The sequence below is a fragment of the Aquila chrysaetos genome, chromosome 16, assembly GCF_900496995.4.
Source record: "Aquila chrysaetos chrysaetos chromosome 16, bAquChr1.4, whole genome shotgun sequence".
Lineage (NCBI taxonomy): Eukaryota > Metazoa > Chordata > Aves > Accipitriformes > Accipitridae > Aquila > Aquila chrysaetos.
The window spans coordinates 17,150,352-17,162,995 of record NC_044019.1 but is presented as its reverse complement, the minus strand read 5'-3'; the positions used below and the strand labels follow the sequence as shown (position 1 = coordinate 17,162,995).

General features: G+C 37.8%; 1 protein-coding gene across 1 annotated transcript in view; it reads left to right on the top strand.

Annotated features, from left to right (window-relative positions):
- Window positions 1–12,644, top strand: part of TRIM66 (tripartite motif containing 66) — a 53,941-nt gene that overhangs the window by 14,222 nt on the left and 27,075 nt on the right. Inside the window, exons 3-8 of the mRNA XM_041129390.1 lie at window positions 1,411–1,558; window positions 7,805–7,937; window positions 8,571–8,687; window positions 10,497–10,611; window positions 11,971–12,117; window positions 12,263–12,380. Coding sequence (XP_040985324.1) covers window positions 1,411–1,558; window positions 7,805–7,937; window positions 8,571–8,687; window positions 10,497–10,611; window positions 11,971–12,117; window positions 12,263–12,380 — 778 coding nt within the window. The remainder of the gene's footprint in view (window positions 1–1,410; window positions 1,559–7,804; window positions 7,938–8,570; window positions 8,688–10,496; window positions 10,612–11,970; window positions 12,118–12,262; window positions 12,381–12,644) is intronic.

Genomic DNA, 12,644 nt, shown 5'->3' with positions numbered 1-12,644 from the left:
TTTATGCTTTGATGATGGTAAAATTACAACGCTATGTTCACCCTGTCCATTAGTATGTATTTGTGGCTACTGTAAGTCAAAAACATTAATATTAGGAGTTTTCAGACAAGGTAGTTTATGCCTAGTGCAAATCCTTTTTAAAAGCAATATCATTATAGCTATCTTGAAATAACTCTTGAGTTCATTCTGGATACCAAAGATCAAATTAGACACGTCATTTATGTGCTGCTTTATTCATTTCCTCTTTAGTGACACTTCCAGACAGCATGGCCTATACAACAAAAGGCATTTCCTAAATTGTAGAAATGATAGTTAATTAAGGTTTCCAGTTCTTCTCATGTTCCTATGTCTTATGTTTCCAGTTCACCATATGTGATACCAATATATAAATTGACCTCATTTCTGGTCAGCTCTTTAGAGAATAGGAACTAAGTTTTTAATTAATAGTATGTGGGTGTCCCCATATTGTTTTCTAAATTGCCTTACCATTGGCATGTTTTATGTATTTTTCTGACAGTTACACTGTATCAGGGTGGTTCATACAATGCTAAAGCAAATAGAGTAAGCTCTAATTTTAAATAAAGCAATGTATATTTAGAGTAGCTCTGCTGAAGTAGCTCTGATTTACATTCATATACATGAAAGCAGAAATGGATTCTAGCGTAAGGATTTTTTGTTTATTAATAAATAATTAGTAATGGACAGAAATTAATGAATGACACTGAAAGGATATGGTAAAATGCTTCTGCATAATGTTGTGATTAGAAAGGAAATGGTAGTTAGACTAAAAAACTTTTTGATGGGCTATGTTTGACTCTAACACTACACATATTTACTTGCCAACCTAGACTAACTTTTCTGAGGTAGAAAATACCTATATCTAGCTATCTAAATATATATATATATATATATATATAAAGTAAGGTGTACACTCATTTGATGTGTTAAAACTATCAGTAATTACTACAACACTAACAAAAAGGGATTATAAAGCACACCACTCATTTTCAAAAGTAACTTTTAATCTAACCCTCCTTAACTGAAATCAGACAAGTCTAATTTCATAGTTTCATAGCTTTTTCAGTTCACAAGAAACAAGTCGTTACGATTATTTCTTGTGACTTCACGCGTAACATGGACCCTAGAATTTTGCTGAATAATTCTTGCATCATGTCATAATTATGCTTGATTTTGCTAGAGCACAGAAAGACAATTTGATTTAAGAGCTTCGAATCTTAATTTTATTCTATTCTCTTTTACACAATAACCAGACTCTTAAAATCAGTTGAATTGCATTAGTCTGAGGAAGAAAAATATTAAGCTTACCAATCCGAATCATAGTCTATTAAAGATAACAGTTTGTATGGCTAATTTTTTATCCTTGTATGTAACTGCACTTTTTGTTCTTAGTGCTGCTCCACATGTAAAGAGAAGAGACCTGCTCACAGTCTCTGTACAAGCTGCAATAAGTGGTTATGCAGCTCATGTACAGAGGAACACAGGCATGGCAAGGAAACTGGAGACCGCTTCCTCTCTGTATCCCTGAAGGGCTGCACAGGTACTGAAGATGCACTTTGAAATTTTGTTTCTTCTCATATCAGTTATTCAGTTGAAAAAGGAGCAGTTGCAGGCTCTGTGCCACAGACGTGGTCTGTGTGATTCAGAAGGCTGTGTGTGTGTGACTCGGAAGCCTGTGTATGTGTCAATGAGAGATTATGTGATTTTTCTGTAACTTTAGGGCCATTGCCACAATCAGCATTCCACAGTATTTGAAAAATTTTGGATATTTGTGTTTCACAGAGACTACCTTTTCCACATGCCTTTTCAGTCTGCGGAATGATGGACTAGGGTTTGGTAGGCTACAACAGCAACAGGCCTTGCCCTTTCAGTATTTCTGTCCTCTTTTGGGTAATTTATTTCAGGAAACTACCATCAAGCAATTCCTGTGCTTATGGACAAAGTGCGGGAGGGAGAGTCACAGAGAGCAAAAGGCTGTGATCACTATAGGATGTTCCTTTTCTAAGCCTGGACTGAAAAACATGGTTCCTGAGTGTGACCACTATATTGCCATCAGCAAGCACAAATGAAGCCCACTGGCACATATGTCTCATCCCTATAAAATGGTGATCCATAGAAAGGATTATCATCTCCTATTACTGCTCATTATTTTCTTTCCTTATATGCCAGAAATCTGCTGAGGAATATGCTAACCTAAACTTACTAAGCAATTTGTAACCTAAAATAAGAGTTTTGCAATTTTATACAATGATTTAAGTTTACACTTTGCTCACATATGAAGTTATTTGTGCTAGAGTTTGTGCTGCACTATCATTCTTCTTCATAAAGAAGATGAAGGACAGAACAAGGAATAAATATAGGTGTAGCCCACTGATTATACTTTTTTTTTTTTGGCTTTAGGATTTTGCTTGTAGAAGCCTATACTTTAGGCTTGCCATAGATGGAGTTCTTTTAAGTCCTGGGTGTTCATATCAAACAGAGTTTGAGGCCCTTGAGACATGATATGCTGTTGCCAAATAGTGTAAACAAACAAAAAAACCTCTGTAAGAATAGTAATAATAAAAAGCACAGAATACATTTAAATGTTTTCTGGCTCTTTTCTAGAGATTAATATAAACTGAAGTCTCCCCAGTCACTCCTCAAATGCCCTGATTGGATGGACAATATGTTTTCTTCTTGAGTTGATGGCAAGATAAGGACTGTGGTTTTGAGGCTCCAACTGTTTATAATTTCATTCCACTTTGAGTAAGATTACCAGCTCATGTTGTTGACAAATAATGTTAAGAAAATATACCTGTGGCTTAGTTGTGGTTTTGTGTGTGCTGTATAAATAAAATGATGCAAACACATAAACTAAAATGCTTTCTCATCTTTTTAGTCCTAAATTCTGTGAGCTGAAAAAAAAATTAACAAGAAGGTTGGTAGTGTATATATAGGCTAGTTAATACAAAAAATGATTGGGAATGTAATCTGTGCTTTTAAAATTATTATTATTTATGTATATATTATTTATTTAGGACATAGATATCCCCTCAGGATATTTCAAAGAAAGCAAATACTAGGATATACTAGAACTCAGGCTGATATTTTATTTTTTATTTTCTGGAAATAAAGCATCCTCTGCTTTCAGGTTCAGCAGCCACCTTCAGTCTGTGTATGGTGCTTCTGAGCAACTGTCAACTTCTTTGTAGGCCCTTGTAACCATTAAGAGACTCTCTATCCCATTTATCTTGCACCCTTAAACTGTTCTGTCTTTTGCCATTTGCTTTACAAGGCCCAGACTTTCTTTTGTCATCTAAAAACCGTAAGATTCCCTGGGTCTGAAATGAAGTAAAGTAGAAAAAACCCCCAACCACCAAACACATTAAATCCTGCCTATTCCTATTCATTTTGATAAACAATTTCTTCCTTGAGTGGCAGAACTAAAGGAGCCTGGCTTCCCTGGGAAACCTTTCTTTCTGCTTCTTCATTCATAATACCCGTGCTCAGTGTAACACATCTGATCACCCCTTGCCACACAGAACCTGCAGCTCTCTGTCACGGTTACCTGTGACATCCACTTACCCTGCACATCCTCCTGCTTCCTTCCTGGGCCATTGACTGCCTGCTGGGTGAGATCCAGCTCACACAGCTGAACAGCTGAGCTGGCTGCCAGGCAGCACCCTTAGCCTGGCGACTCCTGAGGTCATACTGCAGAACAGTGTGCCAAATTAATGTGATTTTTGAGAACTTTACCCCTCATTCAAATTTGTATTTAGAAGTTAAGGGCATGGGGAAGAGCAGGACTAGGCTGGGACAGAAAAATTCCATATTGTATAAGAAGAAAACAATTTTAAAGTAGCCAGACTTCTTTTTCCTACTGACTCATCCTTTGTAAGTCTGAAGTAAAGGCCCACAAAATGAATGCTGCTGGTAGGGGATTCCCTGTGAGGCCGCCTTGGTCTTGGAAAGGGCTCCATTCTTGTTTGGAAACAGCTTTATTTTATTCACTTCCATAGCATTCTGTAACATCTGGTAGCTTGAGGGGGGCAGTTGTGCTAGTTAGATTTCATTGTTGTGTACATGCTTATTGAGAACTGGAATGGGGAGTGGTCTGTGTCACAACTGTTCAGCTGAAAACTGTTACTGAACTCCTACATTGAAAAACAGACCTTATTTTTTAAGCATAAACTCAGATAAACAGCACGCACTGGACATCACTTTGATTCCTCCCCCTGCAAATTTCCCGCTAACGTTTATATGTTGTATGGTTGCTCCAGTGTATTCTTGTTAGCTGAACCACTTCTAGAGGTACTATAAAAAATTCCAGTTCTCTTGTGAGTGCCAGACTATTACTGGTGGTTATGAATATGAAGAGATGCTGAGATGTGGTTCACAGATGGGTTAAACTGCACTACTTGCAGTATTTCAAAGATAATGATTTTTCCTGACAGTTTAAAAAAAAAAAAAAAAAAGCAACCCAAAAGAACCCCGAAAACTCTGGATCTGTGACTGCAAGATCAAGACGTGAAAATGTTGAAATCTGCTTCTGGAATGAATTTGCTGAGCACTGGAGAACTAGGTGCTTGGAACATGGGCCAAAGCTTTACGACAGATTAAGCAACAATCTTGGAGGAATAATCTCTGAAGGACAAACCTTTCACTGCAGGGGTCTGCATTAGCACTAGGAGTAAGTGAACTTTGTTAAGTTTGAAGTTCTGCAGAGCTCTTGAACTGCTTAAAGTCATAAAACCAGAACTTCTTCCTCCCTTAGTCCCAACTTTCTTAAAAGTACATTCAGTATTAGTACAGACTCTTTCCTTCTTAAGTGGAAATCTGTGCTTTGCAACTGAGTAGAAACAATCCTTTTACCAAAACTATGTTAGAAGTAAATGATCTGGTACTGACACACCAACTATTTATAGGCTAGTGTGCAAACGGAATAATTTTCTCTTTGCTATACTGTTCTTTCCTTTCAGTCTCTCAAGGTTGAATACGAACCTGTAAAATCAAAATTTGAGTCACTGTGAATTACGCAAGTTGAGGGAGGACTCTATTAGCCAAGATGAGATTGCTTTTCCAAAGTTGACATCAGCTGGCCAGAGGAACAGAGATTTAAAACTTTCTGTTAATTATTCAAGAGATCCATCTGAGGTAAAGAAAATACAGGCTGTAGAAAATGGTGACTCAACTGATGTTAATTCAGGATTTAGGGCAACTGGACTTTCCCTGTCTGGTCCCAGAAAAAACAGAGTTGTGTCCTTGTTTAGCATCTGATTTGTAAGAATTCAACTTATTTTAAAACTGAAGAGTGTAGCTCTGAGCTGAGTATATAGTAGGTCGAGAATACCACGGCTCAGTGGCAGCCCTCACTGATATGTCAATTGAATCAGGGAATTACTAGTGGCAGAGGCTGTGGATCTGTGTTGTAATTAGGTAACAGTGTTTTTTATCCTTAGTTTGCATTTGAAATCTTCTTGTCTCTTAAATCTGTCACAGTACTAAAAACCCCACTGATTTCTCTGGGATGATTACAATCACCCAAAGGCTAAAGGACCCTTCAGAGAGACAAAAATGGAGAAATCATTATGTAAGATTGTGACTAGTTTTCATTATACTTGGACCTTAAAGACCGCATCTCATTATAAGTTGGAGTTTAATATGGATAATTTGATCCCGAGTTTTCAGAATAACAGCTTGCGTGCTCTGCAGGTGCTGAACACTTAGAGGGGCTTTTCCAACTCATGAAAATTGAGATAGTTATTATGGGCTTTTTGTTTTTCTTTTAAGATACAATATCTGACTCCATAGGGGAGGAAAAGATGATCTTTGACATCCACCTTGGTTATATATTGGTTATACAACCTGCTTGGTTACATATTATTTGCATTGTCAGCTGCAGGTTTTAATGCAAAAGTACATATTTGCAGTACAATGAGAAAAGATTTGCTGTCAAGTTTGTACCTTGTACTTCAGTTTGTACCTTGATAGAAAAAAAAAACAAACATTGGAGTGGGCTAAAAGCACCCTCTGATCCAATTTCCTCTTTTAATAATGCTATCTATTATCATTTGATTCAATAATAATATAAACCAATAAACTTTACTGAAGAATAAAGCATGATACTGTAGTAAATAATTCATAACAATGTAAACTATGTAATGCTGTTACATAAAAATCTTGGCCTAATTTATCTCAAATTATCTTCTTGCACACTATGTTAAGACAGCGGAGGGGAAAGCCAATTGAACTGGAGTAAGTAAATCAACCATCTCAGAAATGTTTAGAGTAGATAGCAATCTAAAAAGTAGGAAATTTGGCATATTTTCTTTAGAGCATGGCATGGATTTTCTCTGTGTTTTCATTCTCTTTGTCACCCATCAGGTTTTCTTAGCCTTTCTACTTCTATATTGTGCATTTTCCAATTTGAAAATAAAGCGACTAAATTAATATAGCTTGCTGTACACTGTGTGTCTATGTTACTGCAACAGTATCACTTCAGAGGCTTGATTCTATAAAGGGCTTTCTTTTGTTACAGGATGAGAGCCTGGTCCCTGCCACAAGTTGTTTTTTTAAAATGTTTAGATAATTAAGTTAGGTTTGGTGGGGGAAAATGGAAACATTTTTCTCATTTTATGTGAACAAGTAATGATATATAAATAAGCAATGTTTCTATTTCATTTAAAGTTTGTATCAATAAGTGTTATCTAACAATGATTGTTTTGTTTAATTTCTCATGTGTTGGTAAAGAGTAATGGGATAGTGTCTTTGTAGGAATATTTTGAGGACTCAGCCATGTGCTTTTCTTGTTGTCCCCGTATATGTCCCTATGTGCTAATAATGTTGATGGTTCTGTGGACAAGGATTTGAACGCTGACCTGCATAAATCTGTCACTGTACTTTAGCATGGCTTGTGCTTTTTGACCATTTTGAGACAATAGTGGTTTTCACCAGTATAATGATGGGTAGTCCTTACACTGGTTAATAAAATAAGGCTCTGGAGTCTGTGTTTTTGGGGATCCAAGAGCTTCCCCCTCCCTGCCTTAACTATTAATGTAGATGTACTTGTGAATGTGTAACTTCAGTGGAAGGGGTTTTGTTTTGGTATGGTTTAGTGGGGTTTTTTTTGCATTCTTTCATTGAAAGTGTTCCTTCTTTCTAAAACAGTTCTGCTGTATGCAGGAAAGAAGGCAAGAATAGATTGTACAGGGGCAACACTTCCACTTTAGATATCCACTGTCCATTCTTACTCTTCATCACATTACTCTTTAGAAAATGCTTTTAAGAACAGGTTTGAGTACCTAATATCAATATCCCCTAGCTGCTGAAGCTTATGTACTGCATTTACAACAAATACAAGTCTGAAAAACAATTCCCCATGTGACTTTTTAAGAACAAAGGATTTCCTTGCTTCTGCTGTGACTTCAGGTTTATTTAATATATTTGCTTTTCTATGTTTTACAATACAGATTTGTTGACCGGTTTGCTGGACCAGGGCATTCAAAGTCATGAGGCAGGTGCCCAGAATTGTGAGAGATATTTAAAACACATGAGAGTTTAGAGGACAATATGAATTTGGTTTGATGACTTGTTTCTGAACCTCTTTGATGTGCTCAGTTTGTAGGATGTATAAGGCCAGGAGAAAAATTATAAATAAACCCCGCTTCATATAATCAGATGGTTCCAGGGTCTGGGTATTTTAAAAATAACATCAAGACTTTCAATAAAATTGTGAGAGTTTGGCAACTCTTTTTCTGACCTATAATAGTAATCCTTGTCAATGACACCATTGCTTTATATTCCTCAGCAACTGAAGATGAAGGAAGCGAGTTTTCCTTATTTTGTCCAGTGCACACTCAAGAGCCCCTCAAGCTGTTTTGTGAGACCTGTGATACCCTTACGTGCCACAGCTGCCTTCTGACAGAGCATAAGGAACACAGGTACCACACTTTGATTCCTTAATCATAATCCTGTGTAAAACTGTAGCTAATTTAGATTTAAGACTGTTCATCTGCATTTCCTGTCAGCTGAAGTTGCAGTCTAGTCCAAACTTAAAAGCCACAGCAAACTCAGTTCAGTTGTCTTACGCTCATGCAGTGTAACACATGGGTTACTGCCCTCACAGAATCACTCACTGCTCTCCACAGTGTGTACCTTCCCATGTCTGCCCAGATACTATGTGTGCATGCATATAGTTCCTCGTGATTGTGCTCAAAGGCACAAGTTGAACTCAGTACTTAGCATGGTTCAAATACTTCTGTTTGTCTTTATCAAAGACATCACGACTGTACAAGACAAGAGTTACCAACGCTTAAGCGTGCTGCTTGCCTGTGGAAGTGTGTGAGCCATGTAAGGAATTGTCTATACACAGTGACACTTTTTGTGAGATAAGCTTGCCTATATGAGGGGTGATAAAGTTTAGCTGTCACAGAGAACATTTGTAGTAGGAAACAAGTAGGGGACCATGTCCAGACAGGTACTAAGGCAGGTGGTCCCCTAAACTTATCAACTGATAAGTTGATTACTTATCAACAGAAAAAAACATGGTGTGAGAATTTCCCCTTCCTTCACAGGTTCAGACATCTTGATGAAGCTTTGCAAAATCAGAGACTTATCCTGGAAAATGTCATAACTAAAGTGGAAGAGAAAAAAAATGGGATTCAGGTTTCAGCTAAACAGATTGAAGACAGGTAATTGCTATGCATTTGTTTTTCATGAAAATGGGTGATCAGTAAAATATTATTTTCACTAAATGAAGATTAACAGAAGTAAATGCAGATGCTATATTTTCTTTTTTTCCTTGGAGGGTAGGAAATAATAGGAAGACTAAAAATATCAAATTCATGTTTAAGTGGTACTGACAAGTCATGGCATTGTAATACATGATTCCGTAGCCCTTATATGGCATGTGACAGCTGAATTCAGAGTTAAGATTTCTTTGTACAATCTGTTTCTGAACTAGAATTTGAAAATACTAGAAATAAAGATTATTTTTAAAATACCACATTTCTTCAAGAAACCTCAAAACAATCTGCAATTCCAGTCAAGACTAGTATAAAAATGAAAATATTTCATTATATAAACTGGATTTTGGCTACTGATTATGTATCTGTCAGCTGTTGGATCTCTCTTCTGCATGAATAAAACAATTTCAAACACCCTGAAAGAGTACAAATCTATTTATACTACTTATACTCTAGTATAAAGTGAATTTTTTTTTTATATGGCTTCTGTGTGTGTTTGTTGACAAAGAACTTTAGACTGTTCTTGGCATGATGTTTGAGAGGGTCAATCAGCATTAGCATGTCACATCCAGAGGATAGTGATCAACAGCTCAATGTCCAGATGGAGACCAGTGACACGTGGTGTCCCCCAGGGGTCCATATTGGGACCAGTACTGTTTAATGTCTTCATCAATAACATAGACAGTGGGATCGAGTGCGCCCTCAGCAAGTTTGCAGATGACTCCAAGCTGAGTGGTGCGGTTGACATGCCTGAGGGATGGGATGCCATTCAGAGGGACCTGGACAAACACAAGAAGTGGGCCCATGTGAACCTCATGAAGTTCAACAAGGCCAAGTACAAGGTCCTGTACCTGGGTTGGGGCAACCCCCCTGTATCAAGGCAGGCTGGGGGATGAAAGGATTGAGAGCTGCCCTGCAGAGAAGGCCTTGGGGGTGCTGGTGGATGAAAAGCTGGATGTGAGCCAGCGATGGACTCTCGCAGCCCAGAAAACTAACTGTATCCTGGGCTGCATCAAAAGAAGCATGGCTAGCAGGTTGAGAGAGGTAATTCTGCCCCTCTGCTTCACTCTGGTGAGACCCCACCTGCAGTACTGCATCCAGCTCTGGAGCCCTCAGCAAAAGAAAGACGTGGACCTGTGGGAGTGGGTCCAGAGGAGGCCCACAAAAATGATCAGAGGGCTGGAACACGTATGAGGACAGGCTGAGAGAGTTGGGGTTGTTCAGCCTGGAGAAGAGAAGGCTCCGGGGAGACCTTATTGCGGCCTTCCAATATTTAGAGGCAGCTTCTAAGAAAGATGGGGACAGACTTTTCAGTAGGGCCTGTAGTGATAGGACAGGGGGTAACGGTTTTAAACTGAAAGAGGGTAGATTCAGACTAGATATAAGGAAGAAATGTTTTATGATGAGGGTGGTGAAACACTGGAACAGGTTGCCCAGAGAGGCTGCAGGTGCCCCATCCCTGGAAACATTCCAGGTCAGGTTGGACAGGACTCTGAGCAACCTGATCTAGTCGAAAATGTCCCTGCTCATTGCAGAGGGGTTGGACTAGTTGACCTTTAAAGGTCCCTTCCAACCCAAACCATGCTATGATTCTATGTCTGAAGAGAAGTGTGGGAGAACTTATGGGAAATAGTACAACTTCCATTGGACTTCTCTGTCAATAGTTAGATCGGTTCTTGTAACAAATAACTACTAAGCTCTGAATAAATGACATACCAGTTGGCTCATCCAAGGATGTGTATCTCTTACCCATAGGTTGCTTGAAGTAAAACATTTATACAAAAAGGTAGAAAATCAAATAAAAATGGCCAAGATGGTTTTGATGAATGAAATCAATAAACGAACAAACATCCTTCTTGAACAACTTGAAGTAAGTAAGGCTAGTTTCTTTGATACCTTGGGAAATTAAACTAAATTAAATTTAATCCCAGTGCCAATGGAAAGAATATAGACTGTGAGAGATATTGTCCCTTTGCTTCTGATTTCAAATATTTCTTTTTTTTTTCCTGCAGTATTTTATGTGGAATCAATGGTTGACAAAGATTCAGGATGATGTGGCAAAATGTTTGCTTATTATGAGTTAACCACATTTTCTAATACAGTTGCAGAGAATATGTGTGCACCTTTTGAGTACTTTCAGAACAAACCAGCTTCTGGTTTTAATATTTAATTTGTAGAAGACCATGAGCAGCACATTTAATATCCTGTTTTGAAAATGATCCTCTGGTCTACTTTCTATAACAGAACCTGCAGTTGTGACTCTTCAGTTTTTCGATGTCCAGTTGAAGTATATATGATTCTATTTTCAAATGTGCTGAGCACAAAACCTGCTATCAGATCTTATTAGAATTTCCACTTCTCAGTTATTCTTGGGTAATTTTAGCAGGTATTGGAAAGACAAGGCACTTGGCACTTGCTGGCTACGTTTGAACTTACATATTTGACTCAAATATGGCTACTCAGCTAAGTAGCTTTACAAAAAAAAGAAACATATGTTCTCATTTTGGTATTATTAAACATTAAGTAAATTCAGTGTTCATGTGTTTTGACAACATTTCAGTGTTTGTCTGAGTTATCTGTAACCATAACTGAACTGTGCATATGCTTGAAGTACATGCACAGTGCTCTGTTGAAGTGCATGTAGGGGGCATCAAATGAAATCAGGAGGTGCCACGTTCAAATCAAACACGGGCAGATAGTTCTTCACATAAATGGTAAATAAGTGTGGAACTCCTTGCTGCAAGATATTGTGCATGGGTTCAAAAGTAGTTAGACAAATTCATAGAAAAATACACTGAGGGTGATAATGTAGTCTCTGTCTTTGTGGTCCCTAAATCACGAATTGCTGGAGACTGGAAGACCATTCTGAGGAAATGCTGCACGCTTCCCCTCTTTTTATATTCTTTGTTGGGTCTCTTCTCTTGCATATTGTAAGAGACAAGAAAGTGGTCCAGGCGCAAATTTGATTCAACTTATACAGCTTCCTTGGGTTACGTTATTCTGTTAAACCAAAGCCAGAATGGTGTAGGTTGTTCGCTCCTGGAGAAGTCACTGTGCTTCCTGAATTCAGACATATCTGTTGACTAGGATTTGCTTTCTTTTTATGATTGGTGGTTTAAAGAGATTCTAAATAACACTGTCACTGCAAATAATGCATAATGTAGTGCCAATGATTGTATGCATTATGTATGTCTGAAGAATGACATCTTCTACTGATTACTATTAACAGAAAATCACCAGTGAAAGGAAGCAGAAATTGGAGCAACAACTGCAAGGTGTTGTGGTTTTAAGCAGACAGGTAGAACATGTGCAGAACTTCATCAGCTGGGCAGTGTGCAGTAAAAACAGCATCCCATTTCTCTTCAGTAAAGAACTGGTAAGAGCAATACTTATTTTCTCAGTAAATTGAAATTGTGCAGTAAGTGTGAGAACTTTTTTAAGGATTTAATGTTTCTCGAATAAAACATTTTTCATGATCTTATAATTGTGAATAAAATCATCATCCTTTGATCTGTTACCAGATTGTATTTCAGATCCAGCGCTTGTTAGAGACAAACTGTAACACAGACATAGGCCCGCCTCTGAAGATCAGATTTACTTGGGATCCCTCCTACTGGACTAAACAACTGTCCAATTTGGGTAAGAAAAATATATTGTTGTTTATTAGGCAGGTGCCCAAAGCTAGACAAGACAGATATAGACAATACAGTACTTTCCCTAAAGTGCTATCCTTTTTTTGTTTTGACTACCAGTTTTGTACCTCTTGTCATGTACTGAAGAAAAGCTAGTGTGGCTGAATTTTCCTGTTTTTCCCTCCGGTTATATCAATTCACCTATTAAGACATCATTATATATAAGTATTACCTTATAAACATTACCTAGAAATACACTCTATAAATATCA